The 26,103-nt window shown below is 43.7% G+C and overlaps 1 protein-coding gene across 3 annotated transcripts in view; it reads left to right on the forward strand.

Moving 5' to 3' along the window:
- slc24a3 (solute carrier family 24 member 3) overlaps positions 1–26,103 on the forward strand; it is a 379,752-nt gene that overhangs the window by 283,317 nt on the left and 70,332 nt on the right. For all 3 annotated transcript variants that reach the window (XM_060831785.1, XM_060831784.1, XM_060831786.1), the window contains one exon: positions 2,653–2,756. In XM_060831785.1, coding sequence (XP_060687768.1) covers positions 2,653–2,756 — 104 coding nt within the window. The remainder of the gene's footprint in view (positions 1–2,652; positions 2,757–26,103) is intronic.

Here is a 26,103-nt window from a genome sequence, read left to right on the forward strand (position 1 = left end):
AGAACATCTTTCCTCTGATAAGGAAACCAAAACTGCATATGTTACTCCAAGGTTGGTCTCACCAAGGCCCTGTATAAATGCAGCAAGACATCTCAACCCTTTTACCCAAATCCTCCCAATATTAAGGACACCATACCATACCTCCTTACCACCTGCATGCTTACATTTAGCTTTTGTTGCTTAATTCTGGGTCTACCAGAATAGGCATCCATTTTGATAGCAATAATAAGGTTTGTAGCTTTAAAGTATGGCCCTGTGTTACGACACGACAGCTGAATCAAATCAGCCCCCCTACCGCTGTATTCACAACATAGTAAAATTAAAACCTTCAAAGACCCTCGGAACTGACCCCAATGATTCCTAGCCAGACCTTTTGAATAAACAGTCCCAATTTTTGTGAATAATCCATACAAGATAACCAGGTTAAACAAAAGACTCAACAATTTATTAATAATACAGTGTTCAATTCTTTCTATATCCCACCCACCAGACATTTTTTATGAAAGGCGTTGGAGGACAATTTATTAATAATAATTGCAGAGCAAAGTCAAACCACAAGGTAATCTAATTAACGTCTAAGATTTAAACCTAGTCCTTTTTAATTCTAGCCTCACACTCTCACAAAGACTGAAAGACAAACCAACAGGGTTAAAGGATAAATCAAAAGGGAGGTGTAACAGGCCAGTTCAATTCAGCAGACTCCCCAAACTGTAACATCATCAGCATATAAAATTATATCTTGCTTGGTTTCTGATGACACCGGTGCATGCAAATCTCTTCCAAAAGGCTCTAAGGAATGCTCATTCAATTCTTAGAACTTTGATTCTATTCTTTAAACTTTCAACACATTGATAATGAGAGTACAAACCGGGAGAATTCAAACCTTTGTCCCTTGGCTTTCAAAGGCACAATCTTTGTGATCCAATTTCAGTTCAAATACATTCTAAAAACCAATTCAAACTCTGGCAACTCTTTTTGTTGTCTCCCTGTAAGGTCTCAGTTAACATTCAACATCTGCTTAAGTATAAGGCCTCCCTGTGGTTGAAGTGTCTACAGGGCACCTTTTAAACTTGGAACCATCTACTATTAACTTCCAGTCCTGGCCTCATAAACAAGCAACAGCTCGTTCTCGCAGTCCAAAGGTCATCTTTCAGCTCTCAGCCCGCAGTTAACAGCTCCAGACCAAAAATAATTTCAAAAAACAGTTAAAAATCAAAATGGTGAAAAAAAATCAGCAAGGGTTCTATGATTTTATTTATCCTTTCACTCTAAAGTGATTTTATTTTGTTTATCGGGCTCACTTTGCACAAAAAAAATTTGCACACATTATGGACAAAATATGCGTATATTCTGTGAATGGATTCAATATAATTCACCCCCTGACATTTGAGGGATCTTCAAATTGAACCATATTCTGCTTATGCACTCAGCTGTATCGTCTTTCTGTCTGCATTAAATAGAATATTCTCATCTTTTCTCCAAGCTCAATGGTGTGTCGTGTGCTGGTGCATTGTTCAATTCTTTCGATATCCCACCCACCAGTTAATTTTTTGAAAGGTGTTGGAGGATGTTTGTTCATTTGGGTGTCACATCCAGATGCAGTTAGCATCTGCCACAAGTCCCTGATTAATAATTAGGATCTCTTACAATAACAGGGCAACGGCACCAATTATAGTGCCATATCTGTCAACTCTAGCTTCTATCTGTTAACACAACATGGACCAGGAAGGTCTCAGCTTCAACTCCTGGCTGCTTGTTTCTCCAGGAAATGAACCTGCTGTCTTCATGGTCCATTTGGTTCTACATGGTCAATTATCCATGCATACAGACAGAATGAGGCCATTCAACCCTCCCTTCTGGTCGCAGCTCCATGAGCAATCCAATTGGCCTAATTTCATTGCACTTGCCCCACCTTTTCTGATATTTTGTCTTCCAAAATATTTATCCAAATATTCGAGTAACTTTGCCTTCCCAGTTGCTAATTTTGAAGTTGTACTTACAATTTTTGTTTTTATATATTAGACTTTGATCAAACATTATCAAATTTAAAATGTACAGATTTAAAATTGAAACTCATTATTCTTTATTAAATTTACATCTTACTTAAAAACTTCACTTCTGCATTGTCTAACCTGATTATCATGTGCCCACTAACTGCTGATAACACTTCCTTCGTTCCTCATGTATAATAGTACAGAAACTGGAATGACTTTTATTCAGTGTTACCTGTTTTTTGACATATTTTCTAAGTCAATTTTTTTAAACAAACCTTTGAAAATCATAGCTGAAGAATTGTGAATCAGCGCACGATTTGAAAACTGGCCGTTCAAAGTTAATGCTTTGGCGAAACAATATCTCAACAAATTTTCCATATATTCAGATGCTTTCTGAAGAATTCTGGAGCAATTGAGTGATGGTGTTGGGCTATTAGTTTTATGGAGGCTCATTATGGAGGCTTGGTAATGTCAAGGTAGCTCACACTCTGAATGTGTATATCACAAAAGTTTCAGTATACACTCAGTGCTTGATTATGGCCAAATACTTTGCGTATGAACCCTTTTGTGTTTACTGTTTGTGCTGTTACATTTTTACTGTGTGTACAGCCGGCATTCCAGAGGTACTACGGCTCTCCCTTCCCTTTCTATTTCTCAGGAGTGTTCATCACAAAGGGGGATGTCGGGGTCGGAACGATTGTGGGCTCTGCAGTATTCAACATTCTCTGCATTATTGGAGTGTGTGGGCTTTTCTCAGGACTGGTAAGCAAACCTTTCTACTGCCATCCATTAAGTATTGCACTGTAGTCAATGAGTGGCACCAAAGTACTGAAGCTCCTGGACACCTCATTGGCAATTGATTGGGTAGCATGCCCTGGCACCGAGTACTGTAAAAGGGCCAACACTAGGAAACGACTGAGACTGCTGTTCCATTTGATATTTAACGTCCAAATACAGATAAAAGAGCTTCTATTTCTCTCCCTTTCTAGAGGATGAGGAGGCAACATATGTACTATTGGCTTGTTTGTTGTGAATAATGACAATGTGAAAAGGATCAGCAAATCCACCACTGTTTCCCCAGCAATGTTCACAATATGTTTAAGCAATCTGGACTCTAGATCAAAGCTGTCACTGATTGAACTCAGAAGTGTTTTAAAATCAAGAGACGCCAGGCAGGATTCACACTAGATGGAGCGAATGCTTACCTTATGTTCAGTATTAGCAACTGCCAGCATTTCAGTGGAAGTTGGAGACAGTGCCATCACATTGGACTGCAGAGCTGCCTGTCAGCACCTTGGAAGTCCCCAGCTAGGGTTAACTTAATTTGGTGAAAGTGAGAACTTCAGATGCTGGAGATTAGAGTTGAGAGTGTGCCGTTGGGAAAGCACAGCAGTACAGGCAGCATCCGAGGAACAGGAGAATTGACATTCCGGGCAAAAGGTCTTCATCAGGCATGAGGATGAAGGGCTCTTGCCCGAAACATTGATTCTCCTGCTCCTGAGATGCTGCCTGACCTGCTGTGCTTTTCCAGCACCCCACTCTCAACTCTAATTTTATTTGGTGCCCAACCTCCCCTAAGCTGAGCAAATTTCACAGTTGGAAGTTGCTTGGATGCAAGGGTGTAATATCAGGATAAAAAAAAATCAATTGTTTAGGACAGCAGTGAATCGAAATCTCTTCAGTAAGGATTGTGAATCTTTGGAATCCTTTATCCCAGAGGATCACGGATGCTCCATGATTGTGTGCCTTCAACACTGAGATGGATAGACGTTTGACTTATCGGGAAATCGAGGAAGGTGGGAAGCAAGGCAGGGCTGGGGGGTGGGCTTGTACTCATTGGATTTTAGAAGAATGAGAGGACACCCAACTGAAACATGCAAACCTTTTAGGGGACTTGGCACATAGGTAATGAGAGGTTGTTTCTCTATTGTGGGAGAGTCTAGGACCAGAGGGAATAATCTCAGAGTAAGGGCTCACCTATTTAATAGAGACGAGGAGGAATTTTGTCTCAGAGGTAGTAAATTCTTTGCTGCAGAGGGCTGCCCAGGCTGGTACTTTAACGATACAAACAACTGAGATACATTCTTTATCAATAAGGGAATTAAGGATTATGGGTAAAAGGCCAGTAAGTGCATTTGGGGATCATTGAATCAGCTGGGATCTTACTGAACTAATGAGTAAACTCGATGGGCCAAATGGCCTACTCCTGCTCCTCTGTCCTTTGGTCTTATGGGTGGGACAGTGGAATTGAGGTCGAAGGTTGCTCTGATTGTACTGAATGAAGCTTAAGGGATCTAATGGCCTGATTTTAAACCCATCCACGTATGTTTTGACACGCCATTGCACACAGGTACAGATACATTGGCAGTGGAAGGCAGAAATTTGTTCGGATCTTCTTGAAAATGCGAACGCAGTTGCTTGCAAATATAAACTTATCATACAGAAATGGCAGCAATAAATGTTTCCCTGCAATGACTCTTGACCCAGATGGAAGTTGTCCAAACAGTGGAATTTTATAGTCCACGAGGGAGACAGTTCCATCGTAGGGATGGTCCTTTTTGATTTAAGATGTTTATAAAAGTGTTATGACTGTTGTTCAAGTATTGTGTATCCTGCCTGACTGTTATATTCGACATGTTAGCATTATATCATCAAAATAGTGAAAGACAGATTGTGATATTCTGTTATATTTTATGCCGTACTTTTTATTTTCAGCTTTTCACCATTTTCATTAATTCCTTCGAAGACCCAAAAGATTTGCAGTGTCAGTGTAAATGATTTTCAATCTGTTAGAGTGAATTCTGCTGCTCCTTGATTAACATAAAGATTAATTTTGTGACACATTTGAACAGGGACTTCAAACCACAATATTGAACCCAAGTGAAAGTTTGAACTATTTAATTTTCTGAAGAAGTGAAGAAGGGAAAGAGGGAGACGGTTGTGTGGGCGGGTTTTCAGAGAGCATCTTAATAGTGTCCTACCAGTGAGGAAGGTGATGTTAAAGGGGCAGTGACCACGTGGATAGAGAGTTAGCCATGAACCAAAACTGAACAAAACTGCTGTGGCTTTGGAAGCGGCCTCCCTTTGAATTTTGCTTTCCATTTAATATAAGAATTTGGGCGCAGGCACAAGAAAATAATGTTATGTTTTGTCAACATAAAGCAAGAGAATTTTAACATAACATGGAGCACTTTACCAGAAAATTGACAAAATGTTAATTAGAGTGAACACATAAGGATTTCAAAAGGAATGACTATATGACCATAAGACATAGGAGTAGAAATTAGGCCATTCAGCCCATCGAGTCTGGTCCACCATTCAATCATGTATCCCTTTCTCCTTCATCCCCTTGATCCCCTTGACAATTAAGAACCTATGTATCTCTGTCTTAAGCATACTTAATGACCTGGCCTCCACAACCTTCTACAGCAACGAATACGGCAATAGATTGACCATTTTCTGGCTGAAGAAGTTTCTCCTTATCTCCATTCAAAAAAATCTTCCCTTCACTCTAATGCTGTGCCCTCGGGTCCCAGTCTTTCCTATCAATGGAAACAGTGGTTAGCACTGCTGCCTCACAGCGCCAGAGACCCAGGTTCAAATCCCACATCGGGCAACTGTCTGTGTGGAGTTTGCACATTCACCCCGTGTCTGCGTGGGTTTCCTCCGGGTGCTCTGGTTTCCTCCCATAGTCTAAAGATGTGCAGGTCAGGTGAATTGGCCATGCTAAATTGCCATAGTGTGAGGTGAAGGGGTAAATGTAGGGGAATGGGTCTGGGTGGGTAGCTCTTTGGAGGGTCGGTGTGGACGTGTGCCGAAGGGCCTGTTTCCACACTGAAGGGAATCTAATCTAAAAATCTCAATACCCACTCTGTCCAGGCCATTCAGTATTCTGAATGTTTCAATCAGATCTCCCCTCGTCCTTCTAAGCCATCAAGTATGGATCCGGAGTCCACAAACATTTCTCATATGTTCCTCATATGTTAAGCTTTTTATATTTGGGTCCATTCTCGTGAACCTCCTCTGAACCCTCTCCAGGGCCAGTACATGCTTCCTGAGAATGACATCGAAGAATGTGGGGACATGAAAGAGAAATGTGATTCAAGGAATGGACTCCAATCCAGCAGAAGTTAGAAACATGATGGATTCCTTCCATTTGTAGCTGTCTGCTCAGTCTGACTCGCAAGGTTGTTTCCCGGAACTTGAGCACATAGTAAATTGGCATTCCCATGAGGCCCTGAGAGGAATGCCACAGACCCTGCCCTTTGGATCAAATGAGGTGTTTCCTGGAAATGCTTGAAAGATCTCAGTGCACTACATCTCCCTGTGAAATGAATTATCTACTCCTTATATCTTGGCTGACTGTGGGACTAAGACAGTCTGCATACAGCGCTGTTGAATTTTCTGGCACTGATTGCACTTCAACAATTGAAGAATGATCAGCAGCACGATGTGAATGTGAGCCCTTCTCTTCCTTAAAGTCAAATTCCACTCGAGCCAGTGATCCTTCGAATTTCATTCTCTATTTCTGCAAGCATGGCTTCCTATTCAGATTCTTCTGTCATTTATGACCTCACTCGCCAGGGGATCATCTTTAACATCTGGGCAATAATGATCACCTCAACAAGGACACAAGGAAGGGAGAATTGGATAGAGTGGACTGAATGTCATTTCTGGAATTTTCTTTCCAGTGAAAGCAATAGAAAAACAAAACCAAGTGGGTTCCATAAGGAAGGTGCCAACTGTCCCACTTGGTTTGCCTTGGCGGCACGGTGGCACAGTGGTTAGCACTGCTGCCTCACAGTGCCAGAGACCTGGGTTCAATTCCTGCCTCAGGCGACTGACTGTGTGGAGTTTGCACGTTCTCCCCGTGTCTGCGTGGGTTTCCTCTGGGTCCACCGGTTTCCTCCCACAGTCCAAAGATGTGCGGGTCAGGTGAATTGGCCATGCTAAATTGCCCGTAGTGTTAGGTAAGGGGTAAATGTAGGGGTATGGGTGGGTTGCGCTTCGGCGGGTCGGTGTGGACTTGTTGGGCCGAAGGGCCTGTTTCCACACTGTAAGTAATCTAATCTTGACCGATATGATGTAAACACCCAACCGGTATAGACATTTTAAATACAATGCTGTCAGTTGCATTGCCTTTACCGTGGGACCTGCACCACAAATATTGGTCTTTCCACCTTGATAATTCCATTTAAATCAAATGAAGATAATCCTGCATCTTAAAATTGAAGTTTATTCCAGCGAGGCTGTTAAATTCCACTCATGAGGTTTAAAAATTCTGCTTGTACTTAGAAGGGCACCAGTAATGATGCAAAACTCTTGCAGGTGACCTGAGATTGTATTGGGTCTGGAGATGGAATGTGACAATTTGTACCTCTATATAACCTAAACCTTTCATCGGACAGGGTAAAAATATCACATCCAGTGCAATCTCAGGATGTGATATTTTTACCCTGTCAGATGAAAGGTTTAGGTTACAAAGAGGAACAAGTTGTCACATTCTATCTCCAGAACCAATACAATCTATTTAGAACATGCAGGGATTTGTGTCAGTAGCAGGAGTTGCAAATCAAGGAGACCAGATTTGATAGGCCCAGGCACCGGCATGAGATTTAAAAGGCACCTATTGATTGAAATGCAGGTGCCTTATCAATTTCATGCGGCCTGTTCATTCCAATGATTTCGGCATGCGGCCAGCATTAACTGCGTTGTTAATTGGCTGGATGCAATAGAAGTAGGTGAAAACCATGAACGCTGAACACCACTTAAAACTAACCTGCATCCCTTTAGGGGTCCATCATAGTTAGAAAGGTCAGTGTCTCAGATCTGTGCTGCATGAAGAGGTGACGCAGCGGTGGAGGGAGTGAGCTCGAGGTTTTCAGTGCTCCGCTCTAGCATTACACTTGCGGCTCCAGCAGTTGAAAAGTGTCGGTGAGGATGTCCTTAATGAAGTGTCCGACACTGCTCAGTGAGTTAGGAGAACTGTCCTCTGCACAACCAAAGTGGCAGGGGCTACCACTCAGAGCTTTAATTTCACTACCTACCCCCTCTTCCAACAGCCTGCCCCGCCCTTCCTATTATCTCTCAGGCCCCTTGGGCCGCCTCACATTCCTGACGAAGAGCTGATGCTCAAAGCATCAACTCTCCTGCTCTTCGGATGCTGCCTGACCGGCTGTGCTTTTCCAGCACCACACTTTTTGACCCTGTTCTGTGTTGATCTTCTTGTTTCTCCAAGCTGTCCTGTTCAGTTGTGGCAGAAATGGCAGGGAGCACATGGGTCATGCATAAATTTTGAAGTCAGTAAAAATCCCTACAGCACATGCCACGCCATGCCCCTATTGACCATTGCATTTTGAAACAACGGCACAAATCGCCAAAACAGCAGCTGAAAAAAAAACAATCTTAACATTTGACCTACATCCAGGATTTTGCCATCGAGTGAAAGGACAGGGGTGTGCTGGGATACTCCCCACGTGCCTGGATGGGTGCAACTCCAAGAACACTCAAGAAACTTGCCACCATCCAGGACAAAGCAGCCCACTTCATTTTCACCGCACCCACAAACATTCACTCCCTTCCAAAAATAGTGGCCAATAGCAGCAGTGTGAACTATCAATGCACATGCAACAAAGGCTCCTCAGACAGCACCTTCCCAACTGATGACCACTTCCACTGAGAAGGACAAGGGCAGCAGATACATGGGATCACCATGGCCTGCAACCTCCCCTCCAAGCCATTCACCATCCTGACTTGGAAATATATCGCCATTCCTTCCCTAATAGCACATGGACTGCAGCGGTTCAAGAAGGCAGTTCACTACCACCACCTTCTCAAGGGCAACTGAGGATGCTGGGCCCAGCCAGCGATGTCCAAATCCCATGGACAATTTTTATTTTAAAATGCAAGCTTTTCTTCCGGTTCCCCAAAATGTTCTTGGCAGTTACAGTAAAAATCTGAATCATTTGGCATTTGAAGTGTCCGTCTACAGCAGTGTTGCCATTTATAAGGCAACTGATTTCAATCAACTCCGGGTTTGAATACAGAGCCGTTATCAAAATGCAGGAAATGGTCTGGGCTGTTCAGTTAATAATTATGCAGCAATCATTAAAACCATAAAATTAATTATGTTAATAGCTTGCAAAAAAGGCACTCAGTTTGATATTACTTTCAAGCTTTGAAACCTTCAAATTATGGAAATGAAGACATCAGAAGGAATTAACAGACCGTAAGGTTCTCTGCTTGATAAATTATACTTCAGTTCATTAAAAATATTAATAAGATAATCAATGAGGAACAGTACTTATAACCAGAAAATGGATTGTAAAAGCTCAGATACGAATTAAGACTAAAGGAAAGGATCCCGAGCAATTCAGTTTGACCATCACTTTCAAGAAATTATCAGCAAAAGTAATGGAACTAAGATAACTAACAGTGAGAAATAACCATGGAAAGGATCTTGCAAAACTGAGACAAAAGCTTCAGATCCTGACTCTTACCATGCCCTGATGCAGAGAACTTTCAGTGGAACACCCTCCCCAATATTCTACTTTTTTGAATTGAGAGCTATAGAGAAATACAGCACATAAACAAACCCTTCAGCCCAATTCATCTTTGCTGACCAGGTTTCCTCAACTGAACTAGTCCCATATGCCTGTGTTTGGCCCATATCCCTCTAAACCTTTCCTATTCATGTATCTGTCCAATTGTACCCTCCTCAACCACTTCATCTGGCAGCTCATCCCCTTCATGCACTACCCTCTGCATGAAAAGTTTGCCCCTTAGGTCCTTTTTAAATATTTCCCCTCTCACCTTAAACCGACACCCTCATGACCTGTCTTACCTGTCCGCACCCATGACTTGTCCATCTTCCTTCCCCCCTATCTGTTTCACCCTCTGTCCGACCTATCACCATTACCCCTACCTCTACCCACCTATCGCACTCTCAGCTACCTTTTTCCCCAGCCCACCTCCCCCCACCACCACCATTTATCTCTCTACCTCCTCAGCTCACAAGCTTCTTTCCTGATGAAGGGCTCTTGCCCGAAACATCAATTCTCCTGCTTCTCAGATGCTGCCTGACCTGCTGTGCTTTTCCAGCACCACACTCTCGACTCTTAAACCTATCCTCTCTAGTTTTGAACTCCCCTACGCTGAGGGTAAGACTTTGGTCAGTCACCTTATCGATGACCTCATGGTTTTATAAAACTCTACAAGGTCACCCCTCAGCCTCCTACCCACCAGGAAAAAAAGTCCCAGCCTATCCAGCCTCTCCTCATAACTCCAACATTCCATTCTCGATACCATCGTTGTAAATATTTTTTGCACCCTTTTCATTTTAATAACATTCCTCCTATAGCAGGGTGACCAGAATTGTTGCAGTACTCCAAATGCGACCTTACCAATGTCTTGTACAGCTGTAACATGACACCCTAACTCCTGTACATAATGCTCTGATGAAGACAAGCATGCCAAATGCCATCCTCAACCCCTGGTCCATACTTTCAGGGATCTATGTACCTACAACGCTAGATCTCTCTGTTTGACAACACTCCCCAGGCCCCTACCATTAACTGTGTAAGACCTCCCCAGTTTTGCTTCACCAAAATGCAAAACCTCACATTTATCTGAATTAGACTCCATCTGCCAATCCTCGGCCCACTGGCCAGGTTGAAAAAAGATGTGGTTGTCTTAAATAACCTTCTTTATTGTCCACCACACCACCAATTTTTGGCGTCATCTGCAAACTTACGAACCATATCTCCTATATTCTCATCCAAATTGTTTATATAAATGGCAAACAACAGTGGACCCACCACTGAGCCTTGCAACACACCTGTGGTCACAGGCCTACAGTGTGAACAACAACCCTCTACCAACACCCTCTGTCTCCTACTGTCCAGCCAATTTTGTATCCAAGTATGTCAGTTTGCATGAGAACATAATTCACTAGGGTTAGCTAATATTTGCAAATAATTGTGCTTTTCTATGGGGTTGTCAGAACAAAGCCAAAATTTGTACTTTCCCAATGTGCACAGCCCATATGATAACTATTGGGAAGAGGAATCTTGGCTGACGTTAGCTGTAATTCTATCATACTCTTGGTATTTCTGATTTAATAAGAATATATGTTTATTTTTCATTCATTCACAGAATGAGGATGTCACTGGCTAGGCCAGTAACTATGGTCTAGAGGGCAGTTAGATGTCTACCACGTTGCTGCGTGTCGGGAGTCACATGTGGGCCAGACCAGATAAGGATGGCAAATTCCTTCCCAAAGGGAAGAGAACCAGAATGGGTTTTCTCCCCCCAACAACTGATAATGGATTCATGGTTATTAATTCAGATTTTTATTAAATCCAAATTCCAACACATGCTGTGGTGGGATTTGAACCCAGGTCCCGAGAGTCTCTGGATTAACAGGCCCATCAATAATACCACTATGCCATCCCTTCCACATAGACTAGATCTGAATAGTGAGCTGATGAAGAGAAAGAAAGAAGAGAAAACAGTTCAGTCAAAGGATACCTCATGGCCTGTGCATAGGATTGCCTGCTTTATATTTAATCCCTGTTCCCCTTGGAGAGAAGGGGGCTGAGAGGAGATCGGGTTGAGGTTTGAGCTAGAGTAGATGGGGAGAAGTTGTTTCCACTCATAACAGGGAAAAAAAGAACATGAGGGCATTGATTCAAAGTGATGTGCAGACGAGCAAGAGTGCTGTCAGGGAAAATTACTTAGTGAATCGTTTGGGTACTGTCTGGATATGTGATGGAGTCACGTTCATTTGAGGCTTTCATGAAGGACATTAGATGATTATTTGAATAGAGAGAGTATGCAGGGTTATGGGATAAAGGCAGGAGATTGGCACTAGACCAAAGAACTAGTACAGGCAAAAGATGGACTAAATGGTCTCCTTTTGCACTGTGACAATTCTGTGTAAGAATCCACATGAAAGGAATGATACTGATCTTTTCTGATAATGGTTGGAGCTAAACCTTTCAGGAATGAATTTGGCATGGGGACTTTGTATCTTGAGGGCCAGATGCTGCCTTCTGATGTCTCATGGGTGTATGGAACAGTCTGCTGGATTGGCCAATTAGTGGCCAGAGAACTACCCAATCAAGGTCAGTGGATAGGTTGTCAAAACTGGATGGCCAATCAGCCAGTGCTGTCCAGCGTTGAGGGAACAGCAACCTGCTGTTGCAGGTCAGGGAGATAGAGGAAAATCTAAAAGCTCAGGTATAAAAGCAGAAAGCGGGTACCCTTGGGGAATACAATGGTCTTAATCTGCTTTATGTTCCTGCAAATCATGACCGACTGTGAAGGAGCATTCACAGGGGAAGGTGGGTTAGCATAACGGGCAGACAGGAAGCAGTGGCAGTTAATGTCAGAGTAAATTTTGAGGGTAAAGGAAATGAAGTAAAATATACCCTGTCCAGCAGGAGTCTTAGTGTGATGGAAGACAGAAGTCTTGGGATGCGCTAATGTGAAATTAAATATCTGTCCGCTCAGGAAATTTACGAACTGAAAGTGCAATTGAGGAAAGGGCACATTGTCCAAGATTATCTGCCTGTGAGGAATGTTTGCCAGGAAAGTTTAGGCTGAATATTCCAAAGCTGTTCTCGTGTGCATGAAGGTAAGGCCGTGGATCAGTCCAGTGCTTTTAAATACACACGGGCATGGAATGTAAGGATGTTGTATAGACGGCAACCAATCTGTTGTCAGCAATGCTGGGCACGCCACTACAGAAGAATACGGCAGTAATGGAAAAGGCACAGTGAAGATTCATTGGAATATCAGTTGTGTTTGTAACAATGGAGAACTGTTGCAAAGGCCATTCCCCAGCCTGTACCCGCTGCTAGAGAAGATTAAGGTCACATTGAGAAAGCGATCGGAATCCAGAACATTTTTCAAGAGTAGGTATTGAATTGTTGAAGCTGGTGGTTGAATGAATTGCAAAGGGATATAAACTCAGGATAAACATGAAAAGGGAAGTTGGGAAAAAGCAGAGTTAATGGAGTACTCAATGTTTTTTTTCTCAAATTGTTGTAACACTTGTCTGAAACACTTATCAGGGAGGCAGTGGCCGGGTGGTGTTATTGCTAATGGTCTGGGGAGCTGGTTCAAATCCAACTGTGACAATTGATGGAATTTGAATTCAGTAAAGAATGTAGAATTAAGGGTCAACTGATGAAGCCCATAGTCAAGATTAGAATGCTGCTGGAAAAGCACAGCAGTTCAGGCAGCATCTGAAGAGCAGGAAAATGGATGTTTTGGGCAAAAGCCTACAACAGGAATGATGAAGCCCATAGCTGATTGTCAGAAAGACCTAGCTGGTTCACTAACATCCTTTAGGGAAGGAAATCTGCCATCCTTATCTGGTCTGGCCTACATGTGACTCCATACCCACAGCAATGTGATTGACTCTTAACTGCTCTCTGGGCAACTTGGGATGGGCAATAAATACTGGCCAAGATAGAGAAGCCCACATCCCGTGAATGAATAACAAAAAAGGGAATTAGATGAGTGTTTGAAGAGGAGGATATACAAGAACATAGAGAAAAGCAGGGATACAGGATTGGAAAATCCAGAGCTGATTCAGGCATAAGTACTATTATGCTGCAGTGTCTAAAGTTCTCTCTTTCTTCACACTGTATACAAAATAATCAAACAATGGGAAACCTGGAATGAGATAATATATTTTCTAGTCAAACTCATCGTACTACACATATGGTACGTACTCCACCCATTTCACGCCCAGAAGAAATGTTCCCATGTACATGCTCATTAACATAATCTAGTGAAACTTAACTTTCTTAGGTTAGATTTTTCTTAAAATGAAGTGAGATTTCAAATTGACATAGACACAGGTAGAATCTAGAAGCACGAGGGGTACTGTTATTCAAATGTAAGATTCTGCGAGTATATTTCCCTTCATGGAGGAATAAAGAGCTAGGGAACACAGTTTCAAATTACAGAGGAACCTCGATTGTCCGAATGACACGGGCAGGGAGTATTCCATTCGGTTAATCGAATTCCGGATAATCAAACGCCAGATAACATAGTTTAGCCGAGACCTTGTGATCTTCCTGGATAATCCGATATCCAGATAATCGACTGCTGGATATTCGAGGTTCCTCTGTAATCAGCTGAAAATGTGTTGCTGGAAAAGTGCAGCAGGTCAGGCAGTATCCAAGGAGCAGGAGATTCGACGTTTCGGGCATAAGCCCTTCTTCAGGAAGAAGGGCTTTTGCCCGAAACGTTGAATCTCCTGCTCCTTGGATGCTGCCTGACCTGCTGCGCTTTTCCAGCAACACATTTTCAGCTCTGATCTCCAGCATCTGCAGACCTCACTTTTTCCTTCTTCTGTAATTACCCTCCCACTTAAGATGGAAATAAAGAGCAATTTCTTTTCATTGTCACCTTGCAATTTTTGCCCCCAGCGAGTGGCAGAGGCTGAATCATTGAATATATTCAAAGCAGAGTTTGTTATCGATTGTTTTGTATTTAATTATTTTAATGGGCTCGGGTTTGTGGAAACCTGGGTGTTGTTTTCTGAAAGGTCAGCGAAAGGTCAGTGGAACCTTTTATCTCAGATACAGCACATCTCAGTAGTCCTGTCTTGTGACAACTAGCTGCTCACTGATGAACAAAGGTTGAATTGCAACTTTGTGTGGTAATTGTAATGAGGTCAGCCAGGTAGACATCATAGAATATGAGTTCCCTGATTGGGACTGTTAACCTGGTCCAATCAGGGAGCCCTAGCTGACAGGTATAAATAGGAGTGTCAGAGGTTCTGTGCACTCTGACAGCTGGCTCTGAAGAAGCCAGACCAGTGTCAAATCCTATGCATCTGTATATAAAGGGTGATGTGGTGACAGGATACTGGACTCTGTGGAGTTATTTCACTTTGAATGTTGTTTGGGATAGTTGGTGACCAACTGACAAAGGAAGGAATTTCCAGCTCAGCTCTCCTGTTTCTGGGAAAAGCTCTTGAAATGACTCCTGAATGTCCAGTTGAAGAGCAACTGGAAGCCATCTCAATGCTCTGTTTCTCAAGTGAGCTGTGTCTGCCAAGATCCAAAGACAGCAGCCTATGTTTGATGATGCACGTCTAAACATGCTAAAATGTCTGATCAATTGTCTTCTGAACATCTGAAACCTTGTCCTTTTCTCTTTCAATAATAACTGAAAATTATTGGGCAAATGTTTTTTTCCACAAAATAAATCTTCGCAGAGAAAACTCCCTCTTGTTTTACTCGTTACACAGTATTGTGTCTGTGCACGAGTGTAAATGAGAGAGTGTGTTTGTGTGAGATAGGGAGTATGTGTCTGTGAGAGAATGTGTCTGTGTGAGAGAGTGTGCGCGTGTGTGAGAGAGTGTGTGTGTGTCTGAGAGAGGGAGTGTGTGTGTATGTGAGAGGGGGTATGTTTGTGTGAGAGGAAGTGAGTGTGTGTGTGTAAGAGCATGTATGTGAAAGAGAGAAAGAGTGTGTGCTGTCTGTGTGAGAGTGTGTGTGAGAATGTGTCTGTGAGAGAGAGCGTGTGTGTGTGTGAGAGAGAGCGTGTGTATGTATGTGTGTGAGAGAGTGAGTGTGCATGTGTGTGAGAGAGTGTGTGCATGTGTGAGTGAATGTGTGTGTGTATGTGTGATTGAGAGAGTATGTGAGTGTGTGTGTGAGAGAATGTGTGTGAATGAGTGTGAGAGTGAGAGAGTATGTGTGTGTGTCTGTGAGAGAATGTGTGTGTGTATGAGAGTGAGAGAGAATGTGTGTGTGAGAGTGAGAGAATATGTGAGTGTGTGTGAGAGACAGTATGTGTGAGAGTGAATGTGTGTGTGTGTGAGAGAGTGTGTGTGTGAGTGAGAGAATGTGTGTGAGTGAGTGTGTGTGTGTGTATATATTTTGGATTATTTAGAGGAGTAAGCATTTCTGTTCCAAACTAAATATGTTAAACAGTTCTGCATCTCCATTTTGTTTTGCAATAAATTAATAATTTGTGTCTGTTAAAGAAACCTACTTCTTTTTTAATTTTAAGTCTAATATCGAGAAAGACATACAATTGACAAGATCAGGAAGCAGGTAAAACAATTACATTTATGGTGTGAGCCATGGAGTAGTGGGACGAGAGAAAGACTCTGCATTTCTCCCATCTCAGTCATAACAAAATTGGCTGATTGCTGATTGACTAAGGAGTCCAGAGTTCCAGGGACAGGAAGAAAAGATCTTAACCTGCTTGGCACATCTCCTCATTCCTAATGAAGGGCTTATGCCCGAAACGTCGAATTTGCTATTCCTTGGATGCTGCCTAACCTGCTGTGCTTTAACCAGCAACACATTTTCAGCTGTGATCTCCAGCATCTGCAGACCTCATTTTTTACACGTTAGATTAGTCATGATCTTATTTAATGGCTGGTCATGCTCAGTGGGCCAACATACCCTACACCTACTTCTTTTTTTAATGTTCTGAAAACTATAGCCCCATGTTTGTCTCAATTCGCCACAATAAACTTACAGAAAATATCTCTTTGAGTTCAGTGGAATTACACAGAAACACAGGGTTCAGGTCTTTACTGTTGACGGAGTTGCGTGTTTGTTGATGGTAAAGATGTATGTGAACCAGTTGAGTTCACCGGAAATTCACAATTACTGTTATTCATGTGGCTTTTACATGAATTGTGATCAACTCGCATCCTACCACTTTACAGCTGTTGAATTTGTTGCAGTGTCAGAGCCCAGGACTGGCCAACAGCTGCTGCTATCTGTTCTCACATTGGGAAGCTGAAACCACTCATGGTCAGCCATTGATGTGAGGTTGAGTGTTAATTAGTTGCTACTTGGATGTGTTTGACAACTGACACTTTATATGATAACCCACTTTTGGACTGAAGTATTGACCCTTTGGTTTTCTGTGCAAAATAGGTAACTCACTTTGTCAAACTCGAAAGGAATGTGGCTTTCTTGAGTTCCGGTTAGATAAATAGGATCCCAAATGGTTCCACTGCTGTATCATTAAACTGAGGAGTTGAAACAATTTGAGTAAAGATATTTGCGTTTTCTCTAAATTGCATATCTGAAATAAATTGTCAAACAGATTGCTTCAGGCTCCTGCTGCTCATCACAAGTAGAGGTAGGAAGTTGTGCTTGAGGGACTGATTTAATAATATCTCTAATTATCTGGATTAGTTGCATCTAATCTGATTTGCAATTAATTGGTAGGAAACATAGATTTAAGAGTTTGACGCTGTGATGTTCTATGCTAGCCAGCATATGTAATACAACCTAATTTATTTCTGATTAACAATATACTTGTTGTTATGTTGCAGCTAACAACAACTCTTTTCTCTCCCTAATTTTTGGAGACTGCTAGTCACACAGATGATTTATTGAGTTAGAGTCCTACAGTAAGGAAACAGACCCTTTGGTCCAACCAGTCCATGCCAACCATAAACCCAATCTAAGCTAGACCCACCTGGCTGCACTTGGCCCACATCCCTTCAAACCTTTCCTATTCATGTACTTATCCAAATGTAAGTGTACCCACATCCACCACTTCCTCTGGAAGTTCATACTACACACAAGCCACTCTCTGTCCCTCATGTCTTCTTTAAACCTTTCTCCTCTCACCTTAAAATATGCCCCCGGTCTTGAAATCCCCCATCCTAGGGAAAAGACATTTGCCATTCACCTTATCTATGCCCCTCATGACTTTATAAACCTCTATAAGGTCACCCCTTAATCTCTTACGCTGCAGTGAAAAAGTCCCAGTCTATCCAGTCTCTCTTTATAACTCAAAGTCTCTGTTCCCGGCAACAATCTGGTAAATCACTTCTGAACCCTCTCCAGTTTAAAGATATGCTCCCTATAAAGAGACATGGTGATCCGGGTAATGTTGGGGGAGTGGGGGTGCATTCTCCTGCTGTCTTACAGAGAAAGGTCCACTACATGCATACAGACTGAAAAAACATGAATTTTTTTTTAAGATTTTCTTAAGATTCTCTCCAAGTTCTTTACAACCGGTGAGATCTTTGTGAGATGTAGCCACTGTTGAGAAGGTGTGTGTGTGTGTGTGTGTGTGTGTGTGTGTGTGTGAGGTATCCACAAACAGCAATGGGATAATAACCACATGACCCTGTTTTATAATGCCATTTGTTGGGAGCTATATATTGCCATGGAGACCTTGAGAAATAATCTGTTCTTCTTGAGTCGTGTAGTGGGATCTCTTCTGCCCACCTAAAAGAGCTATGAAAGCGATTTTTGAGAAGACTTGTAGCTCAGGTTGATGATAAATATGTAAGTTAGCTCGCTGAGACACTTCATGCTCTGCGAGTTAACTTGCAAGCAATGAAAGCTTTAGTTTGATGTTCCATCTCAAAGATGGGGCTATGACAGTGCTGCACTCCCTCAGTGTGGCATGTGTCAACCAGATGATGGGTTCCCATCTCTGCAGTCAATTTTTTTTTTAAGATTAGATTAGATTACTTACAGTGTGGAAACAGGCCCTTTGGTCCAACAAGGCCACACCGACCCTCTGAAGAGCAACCCACCCAGACCCATTCCTCTACGTTTACCCTTCACCTAACACTACAGGCAATTGAGCATGGCCAATTCACCTAACCTGTAAATTCTTGGATTGTGGGAGGAAACCGGAGCAAACCCACGCAGACACGGGAGAACATGCAAACAGACAGTTGCCTGAGGCGGGAATTGAACCCAGGTCTCTGGGCACTGTGAGGCAGCAGTGCTAACCACCGTGCCGCCCATAAGCTTTTGATTCCCAAGCAGGTGTGTAATCAGCGATAAAATGGCCTCTGCAAATGTATCTATTGCTGACCTAATCTGCCGTGACTCTTTAAAATGTTCACGGTAAGGCAGTACCACCAAAATCCTTTGGAAACGTTTGTATCACCACACTCTGGAAATAACATGGAAGAGAAGGGCTCTGATAGCTCATTGAGGTAATTTGTTGAGACATACAGAGCAGGAAGATTCCCAGGTTTATTGCCTGCTCTGTGCTGAGTGAGCTAGTTTTTTCCTGGCTGGCAGGAATCCTGTGATTGGCGTCTAGATTAAAGACAGGCCAGTCAGCAAGAGTTTCTTTTGGAATTCTCTACCCAGGCTCAAAATGGGTCACTCCAGTGACTTCAGCTCTCTGAATAACATTCACTGATTAAGGACATACAAAACAGGAGCAGATGTTGACCATTTAATCCCTTGGCATTAAAACAATCATGGCTGATCTCCTTCTTCAACTGCACTTTCCTGCCCCCTCCCCACAACCCATCGTCGCCTGACAGAAGAGCAGTGCTCTGAAAGCTTGTGACTTTGAATAAACCTGTTGGACTATAGCCTGGTGTTGTGCAATTTCTGACTTTGTCCACCCCAGACCAACTCCGGCGTCTCCACATCTTAAATATATTCAACAATGGTACATGCACAACTGTCCCAGAAATTCCTGTGTTGCACAGCTCTCTGAGTAGAGAGGTTGCCAATTAGCCACAAGAGCCCGCCCCTGTATTTCAGATTCCTTTGGAAGGGGAGGCATCCTCTCAGCTTCCAGCCTGTCAAACCCTTGCTGAACCCTGTCCATTTCAGTGAGATCACCTCTCATTCTTCTAAACTACAGAGACTCAATTTACAGAACCAGTCATCAACGGGCAGCCCTCTCATTGGGGAACTCACATCGTAGACCTTTGCTGTATTATCTCCAAGTCAAACATGTGCTCTTAGGAGAAAGTGAGGACTGCAGATGCTGGAGATCAGAGCAGAAAAATGTGTTGCTGGAAAAGCACAGCAGGTCAGGCAGCATCCAAGGAGCAGGAGAATCGATGTTTCGGGCATGAGCCCTTCTTCAGGAATGAGGAGGGTGTGCCAAGCAGGCTGAGATAAAAGGTAGGGAGGAGGGACTTGGAGGAGGGGCATTGGGAATGCGATAGGTGGAAGGAGATTAAGGTGAGGGTGATAGGCCGGAGTGGGGGTGGGGACAGAGAGGTCGGGAAGAAGATTGCAGGTCACGAAGGCGGTGCTGAGTCCGAGGGTTGGGACTGAGATAAGTGGGGTGGGGGAAATGCGAAAGCTGGAGAAATCTGCATTCATCCCTTGTGGCTGGAGGATTCCTAGGTGGAAGATGAGGCGCTCTTCCTCCAGGCGTCGTGTTGTCATGGTCTGGCGATGGAGGAGGCCAAGGACTTGCATGTCCTTGGTGGAGTGGGAGGGGGAGTTAAAGTGTTCAGCCACAGGGCAGTTGGGTTGGTTGGTGCGGGTGTCCCAGAGATAGCCTCCTCTACATTGGGGATACAGGCCACCTACTTGCAGAACTTTTCAGAGAACACCTCTGGGACACCCGCACCCACCAACTCAACCGCCCCATGGCTGAACACTTTAACTCCCCCTCCCACTCTGCCAAGGACAAGCAACACGACGCCTGGAGGAAGAGTGCCTCATCTTCCGCCTAGGAACCCTCCAACCACAAGGGATGAACTCAGATTTCTCCAGTTTCCTCATTTCCCCTGCCCCCACCTTATCTCAGTCCCAACCCTCGGACTCAGCACCGCCTTCTTGATCTGCAATCTTCTTTCCGACCTCTCCGCCCCCACCCCCACTCCAGCCTAACACCCTCACCTTAACCTCCTTCCACCTATCGCATTCCGAACGCTCCTCCCTACCTTTTATCTTAGCCTGCTTGGCACACTTTCCTCATTCCTGAAGAAGGGCTTATGCCCGAAATGTCGATTCTCCTGCTCCTTGGATGCTGCCTGACTTGCGCTTTTCCAGCAACACAGTTTACAAGCATGTCCTCCCGCAACTTTGGGAACCAAACGTGTGCCCAGTAGCACTCCTGGAATGCCTTCAGGAGATGGGAGAAAGTTGATGATAAAATTCTCAGTCTTATGCCGCAAAACCATTAATTGTTGTGGCTTTTCATAAATATCCAAACTCTCAGTGTGCACCCACTCACACTCTGTCCCTGATCTGACTTCTGGTCAATGTGGATAACTCCTTCTAGAGTTTCCTGGTAGAGTGTGGTGCTGACAGAAGCTAAGGAGGTGACTGCAGCCTGTTAAACCCTCTGAAAAACATTCACACCTATTTAAAATGGAAGGGGCTGGAAATGGTCAAATGTTGGGCTGTTTTGTATGACTTCCATTCACGACAGTGCCAATAATCTCTGGTTTGGATTGCAGCCTGAGAGCTGGGGATTGTAACAATTTGATAGTGTGGGGTTGTTAAGACTCACCAATGGGACCCTGTCAAGCAGTCTACATCAGAGAGACCTAGGAGGTTCATGTTCATAATTCTTTGAAATTTGCATCCCAGATGGTTGGGTCGTTAAGAAGGTGTTTAGCATGTTCGCCTCCAGTGCTCAGAGTACAGGGATGTCATATTGAGGTCTCCAGGGATGTTGGGTGAGGCTTCTTCTGGAGTTCTGTGGTACAGTTTTGGTCTACTGTTACTGGAGACAGTTCAGAAAAAAATTGGCCAGGATGTTGCTGGGAATGGACAGTTTGAGTTATAAAAATAAACCGGAAAAATTAGTTTAGATTACTTACAGTGAGGAAACAGGCCCTTCAGCCCAACAAGTCCACACCGACCCGCTGAAGCAAAACCTACCCATGCCCCTACACCTATGGGCAATTTTAGCATGGCCAATTCACCTGACTTGCACATCTTTGTAACTGTGGGAGGAAACCGGAGCACCCAGAGGAAACCCACACAGACAACGTGCAAACTCCACACAATCAGTCACCTGAGGTGGGAATTGAACACAGCTCTCTGGCGTTGCGAGGCAGTAGTGCTAACCACTGTGCCGCCCACAAGGCTAGGGCTTTCTTCACTGGAGTGTAGAAGCTAGAGGCGTGATCTTATAGAGCAATATAGATAAGGTGAATGACAAGGATATTTTCCCGAGAGTAGAGGAGTTGAAAACTAGGGGGCATATTTTTAAGGTGAGAGAAGAAGGATTTAAAGTAGATAATGGGCAACTTCTTTACACAGAGAGTGGTTCATGTGTGGAATGAACTGCCAGAGGAAATAATGGATGCAGGTCCATTTGGATGAGTACCTGAATAGGAAAACTTTGGAGGGATGTGGGCCAAGTGCAGGCAGGTGGGACTAGTTTAGTTTGGGAACATGGTCAGTGTGGACTGGTAGGACCAAAGGGCCTGTTTCCGTGCTGTATGACTCTATGACCATTCATAATGAACAAGAGCCAGCTGTTTATTCCGAGGGTCTTGGAGATGCCCACTTTGTGTGTCAGACCTGGCAAGAGGTGGTCTTCCAGATCACATATGGACTGCTTTCTCCAAGGATTGACAGGAACCAGGCATTACCAGCTTCTAAACCGAAATGCATCCATGTTAAAATGAGGCAGTAATAGTTTCAGGGGATGGCCTGTGTCGATTTTGAAGCAATAAACTGTTTGGATCAATGGAAGTGAAAATTGGCCCAGTGTAAATTCTAAACTAAGGCCCGGCTGTTCACTCCCAAGTTGATTGATGCATCTCAGGAAGTCTCCTGCCTTAGGAGAGACTACCCCACCAGTCGGGATCGCCCTCTGGGGCTGGAATGGCGTGGGCTGTACCACTCCCCCAGATACAGGTTAGAAGCAGTCTCGAGGCTGCTGAATATCAACGCAGGCTCTTTAAAGGTATTCGCCCACCCACCTCTCCCACGTCTGGGACGTAAACAGCGTGTTGCAATGACCAGGGTCTATGTTTTATTTTGGGTAATGCTGCCATGAGGCGGCACGATGGCTCAGTGGTTAGCACCGCTGCCTCACCGCACCAGGGACCCGGGTTCACTTCCTGCCTTGGGTGACTGTCTGTGTGGCGTTTGCACATTCTCCCCGAGTCTGCCTGGGTTTCCTCCGGGTGCTCCGGTTTCCTCCCACAGTCCAAAGATGTGCCGGCGAGTTGAATTACCCATAGTGTTAAGTCCATTAATCAAGGATAAATATAGGGTAGGGAAATGGGACTGGGTGGGTCGGTGTGGACTTGTTGGGCTGAAGGGCCTGTTTCCAGACTGTAGGGAATCTAATCGGGGGATAAATGCAGGTGGGACCATGGATCTCACTCTCCTGCATTTTCTTCAAAACAGTGCTATGGATTCTTCCCATCTAAGAGGGGCATATGGGACCTTGGTTTAACGTCTCACCCAAAAGACAGCATTCCTTCAGTGATTCCCGAAGTGTCAGCCTAAGCGTTTTGACCTATTGTGGGACTTTAAACCTTCTAATTCATCATTACTCGCAACTGAGTCGCTGCTGTCATCCAACCAAGGGTGACCAAATGAGAGAATGTTACGTGAGTGATTGATATGCGTCGCTCAGCTCAAAGCTGGTCAAATCGATCACTTCAAATAACCAGCTTGACAAACTCTTAATCCCCAATTCCGCTGCGGTCTCCACAGGCCAGGGACATCATCAGGGAATTGGAGGCTGATACTGGATCACTGATAAAAGCTGGGTTGCATCTTTGTATGGGTTAGATATCCTGTCTTGCTGGCCATGTGTTGGGCCACAGCACAGCTTTCAGGTTCTGTACCCAAGTTTTAAAATTGTGACGGTCCCATTATATATATATTGACATGATTTTGATCAGTCCAATACAGTTGCATTTCCACTTTAAAAATAATGTTGCTTTAACACGCAGCCTAGATTACTCACTCAAGGATAAGGGCAGTATATCTGAGACACCTTTACAATCTCACTAGATACTACAGAGTACCAGTGGAAATTATTTTACCTTAAAGCAATGTACAACTCATCAATGTTTTGACCTTTAATATTTAGACATGAACCAATGGGATGATCTTTATAGCATTTCCATGCTCCTTCACAAATAAATCCATGCTGGATTCAATACTTTGGCTGGTATAAAATTCTGAAGGGACCTGACAGGGCAGATACCAGGAGGACCTTTCCCTTGACTGGCGTATCTAGAGCATCAGATCACAACCTCCAAGGAGCCCTTTAGGACTGCAACGAGGAGAAATTTCAGTCAAAGGCTTGCGAAGTTTTGAAATGTTCTATCCAGAGCACTGGAGGTTCTCAATCACTGAGTATCTTCAAAGTCAGGAATTGATTGATTTTTGGACACGATAAAGGCAGTGCACGCGAGCGTACTTGAGGTAGAAGATCAAATGTGATCTTAGTGAAAGAAAGACCCAGCTCAAAGGGCCTATTCCTCCTGCTATTTTCTTGGAGTCAATTGGATGTAACGATACAAGCAGCCATTTTGTTTTTGTGATTGTCAAATGCAGTGGTGTTGAATAAATCTTGCCACAGTGTGACCCCAGAGTCCTAGGTCATGCAGAAATGCAATAGGGAGGTCTCCTTGAAAGATATAAATTGACAATTTTCAGATGTACAACTTTCCAATGAAAATTCGCACTGTTTTATTTTGCTTTATTCCTCATGTTGTCGCCAACTGATTTTTGGTGAGCCTGCTCCCAGGTGAACTAAATCATGAGGTGTGAGTGTGGAATTGTGTGAAACAGATAGTTGCATGATGGGAAAACTGGCTAACCTCTGGTTGTAACATATTCGTTGACTGTCCTTTGTACAACCCCAGCACTGCCTGGCACAACACAAGTTAAGACTATAACAAAGGTCAAAGCATTGCTAACCTCAGCAGGACTTGAAGTAGACTGAGTCCACATAACTTCCTTAACCTTGGTAGACCTAGGCAGGTTCCACATAAATTTTGGGATACTGACTAAGCCCGAATAAGGACATTTCACAAAATCCTTTCAGCCCCCAACAAGGACACAGTTATGAGATGACATATGTGGCACTAGGTTTTGGGAGGTCAATATGATAAATCTCTGAAGTAATAACACAGATCATAATTCAATGTACCGGTCAAATGGATGACTAACCTCTGGTGATAGTCATTGATAGCTATCGATAAATCTTAAGTATAAGTATTCCTGCTTTTCTCTCTGTAAGTGCGAACGAGCTGTGATCAACTCTCTCTTTTCCAAGTGCAGCCACTCTGCATGCAGTTTCCTTGCTAATAAAGACCGATTGTTTTGTCAGAACAAGGTTTGTTGAAACATTGTCGAATGTGTAGAGTTGAGCTCTCACAGTCTTGTAGCTATTTCTACATGAGCTTCTGACTTGGCCAGTATTTCTTGTTTCTCTGTAATGAGGGTAGGTACCACAGGGATAGGAATTCGTGTTTCTACACTGTGAAGCTCAGGATGCAATGTGGCTTGGAGGAGGGCTTGCAGGATTTCCCATGAGTCCGCTGTTTGACCTTTCTGGTGGGAAAGATTACAATTGAAGGAACAATCCAAGGAGACTCGGTGAACTGCTTTTGTTGAGGGTATATAGAGATGATGGTACAACAATACCGTCACTGGATTAATATACCACAGGCTAAGGTTCAAATTTCACCCTGACAGCTGGTAGAGTTTGCGTTCAATTAACGTTGATCTGCAATTGTAAGCTAATTTCAGTTAATACTGTGAAATCATAGAATCATAGTGTGGAAACAGGCCCTTTGGCCCAACAAGTCCACACCGACCCTCCGAAGAGCAACTCACCTAGACCCATGTCCCCATGATCATCAATTGTTATCTAAAGCCATTTGGATTATTAATGCGTTTTAAGGAAGAAAATCATAGAATCCCTACAGTGAGGGAGCAGGCAATTCAGCCCACTGAGTATAATACAACCCTCCAAAGGGCATCTCAACTGGACAGAACCGCCAGCCCTCTATTTTCCATGGCCATACCACCTAACCTGCTCATCTTTAGACTGTGGGAGGAAACTGGAGCATCCAGCAGAAACACATGCAGACACGGGGAGAATATGCAAACTCCATGTAGACAGCCCGAGGCTGAAATTGAACTCAGGTCCCTGGCTAACCACTGAGTCACACAGAACTCTGCTGCCCTAACTCGGTCTGGCCTTTGTGGAAGAAAAACTGTATCAAAATCCTGAGGCAGCTGAGGTGTTTCTGTGAATGTTGCATGCCCCTATCAGCCTTCTTCCCAGGTAACCACGAATAATATCAGCAACTCAACAATAGAGACTTGAACTTAAGACTCTGTGTCCAGACTATGAACGGAGCTGGAATCCAAAATCATCAACTCAGATTAATTCT

This window comes from Hemiscyllium ocellatum, chromosome 10 (genome assembly GCF_020745735.1).
Source record: "Hemiscyllium ocellatum isolate sHemOce1 chromosome 10, sHemOce1.pat.X.cur, whole genome shotgun sequence".
NCBI lineage: Eukaryota > Metazoa > Chordata > Chondrichthyes > Orectolobiformes > Hemiscylliidae > Hemiscyllium > Hemiscyllium ocellatum.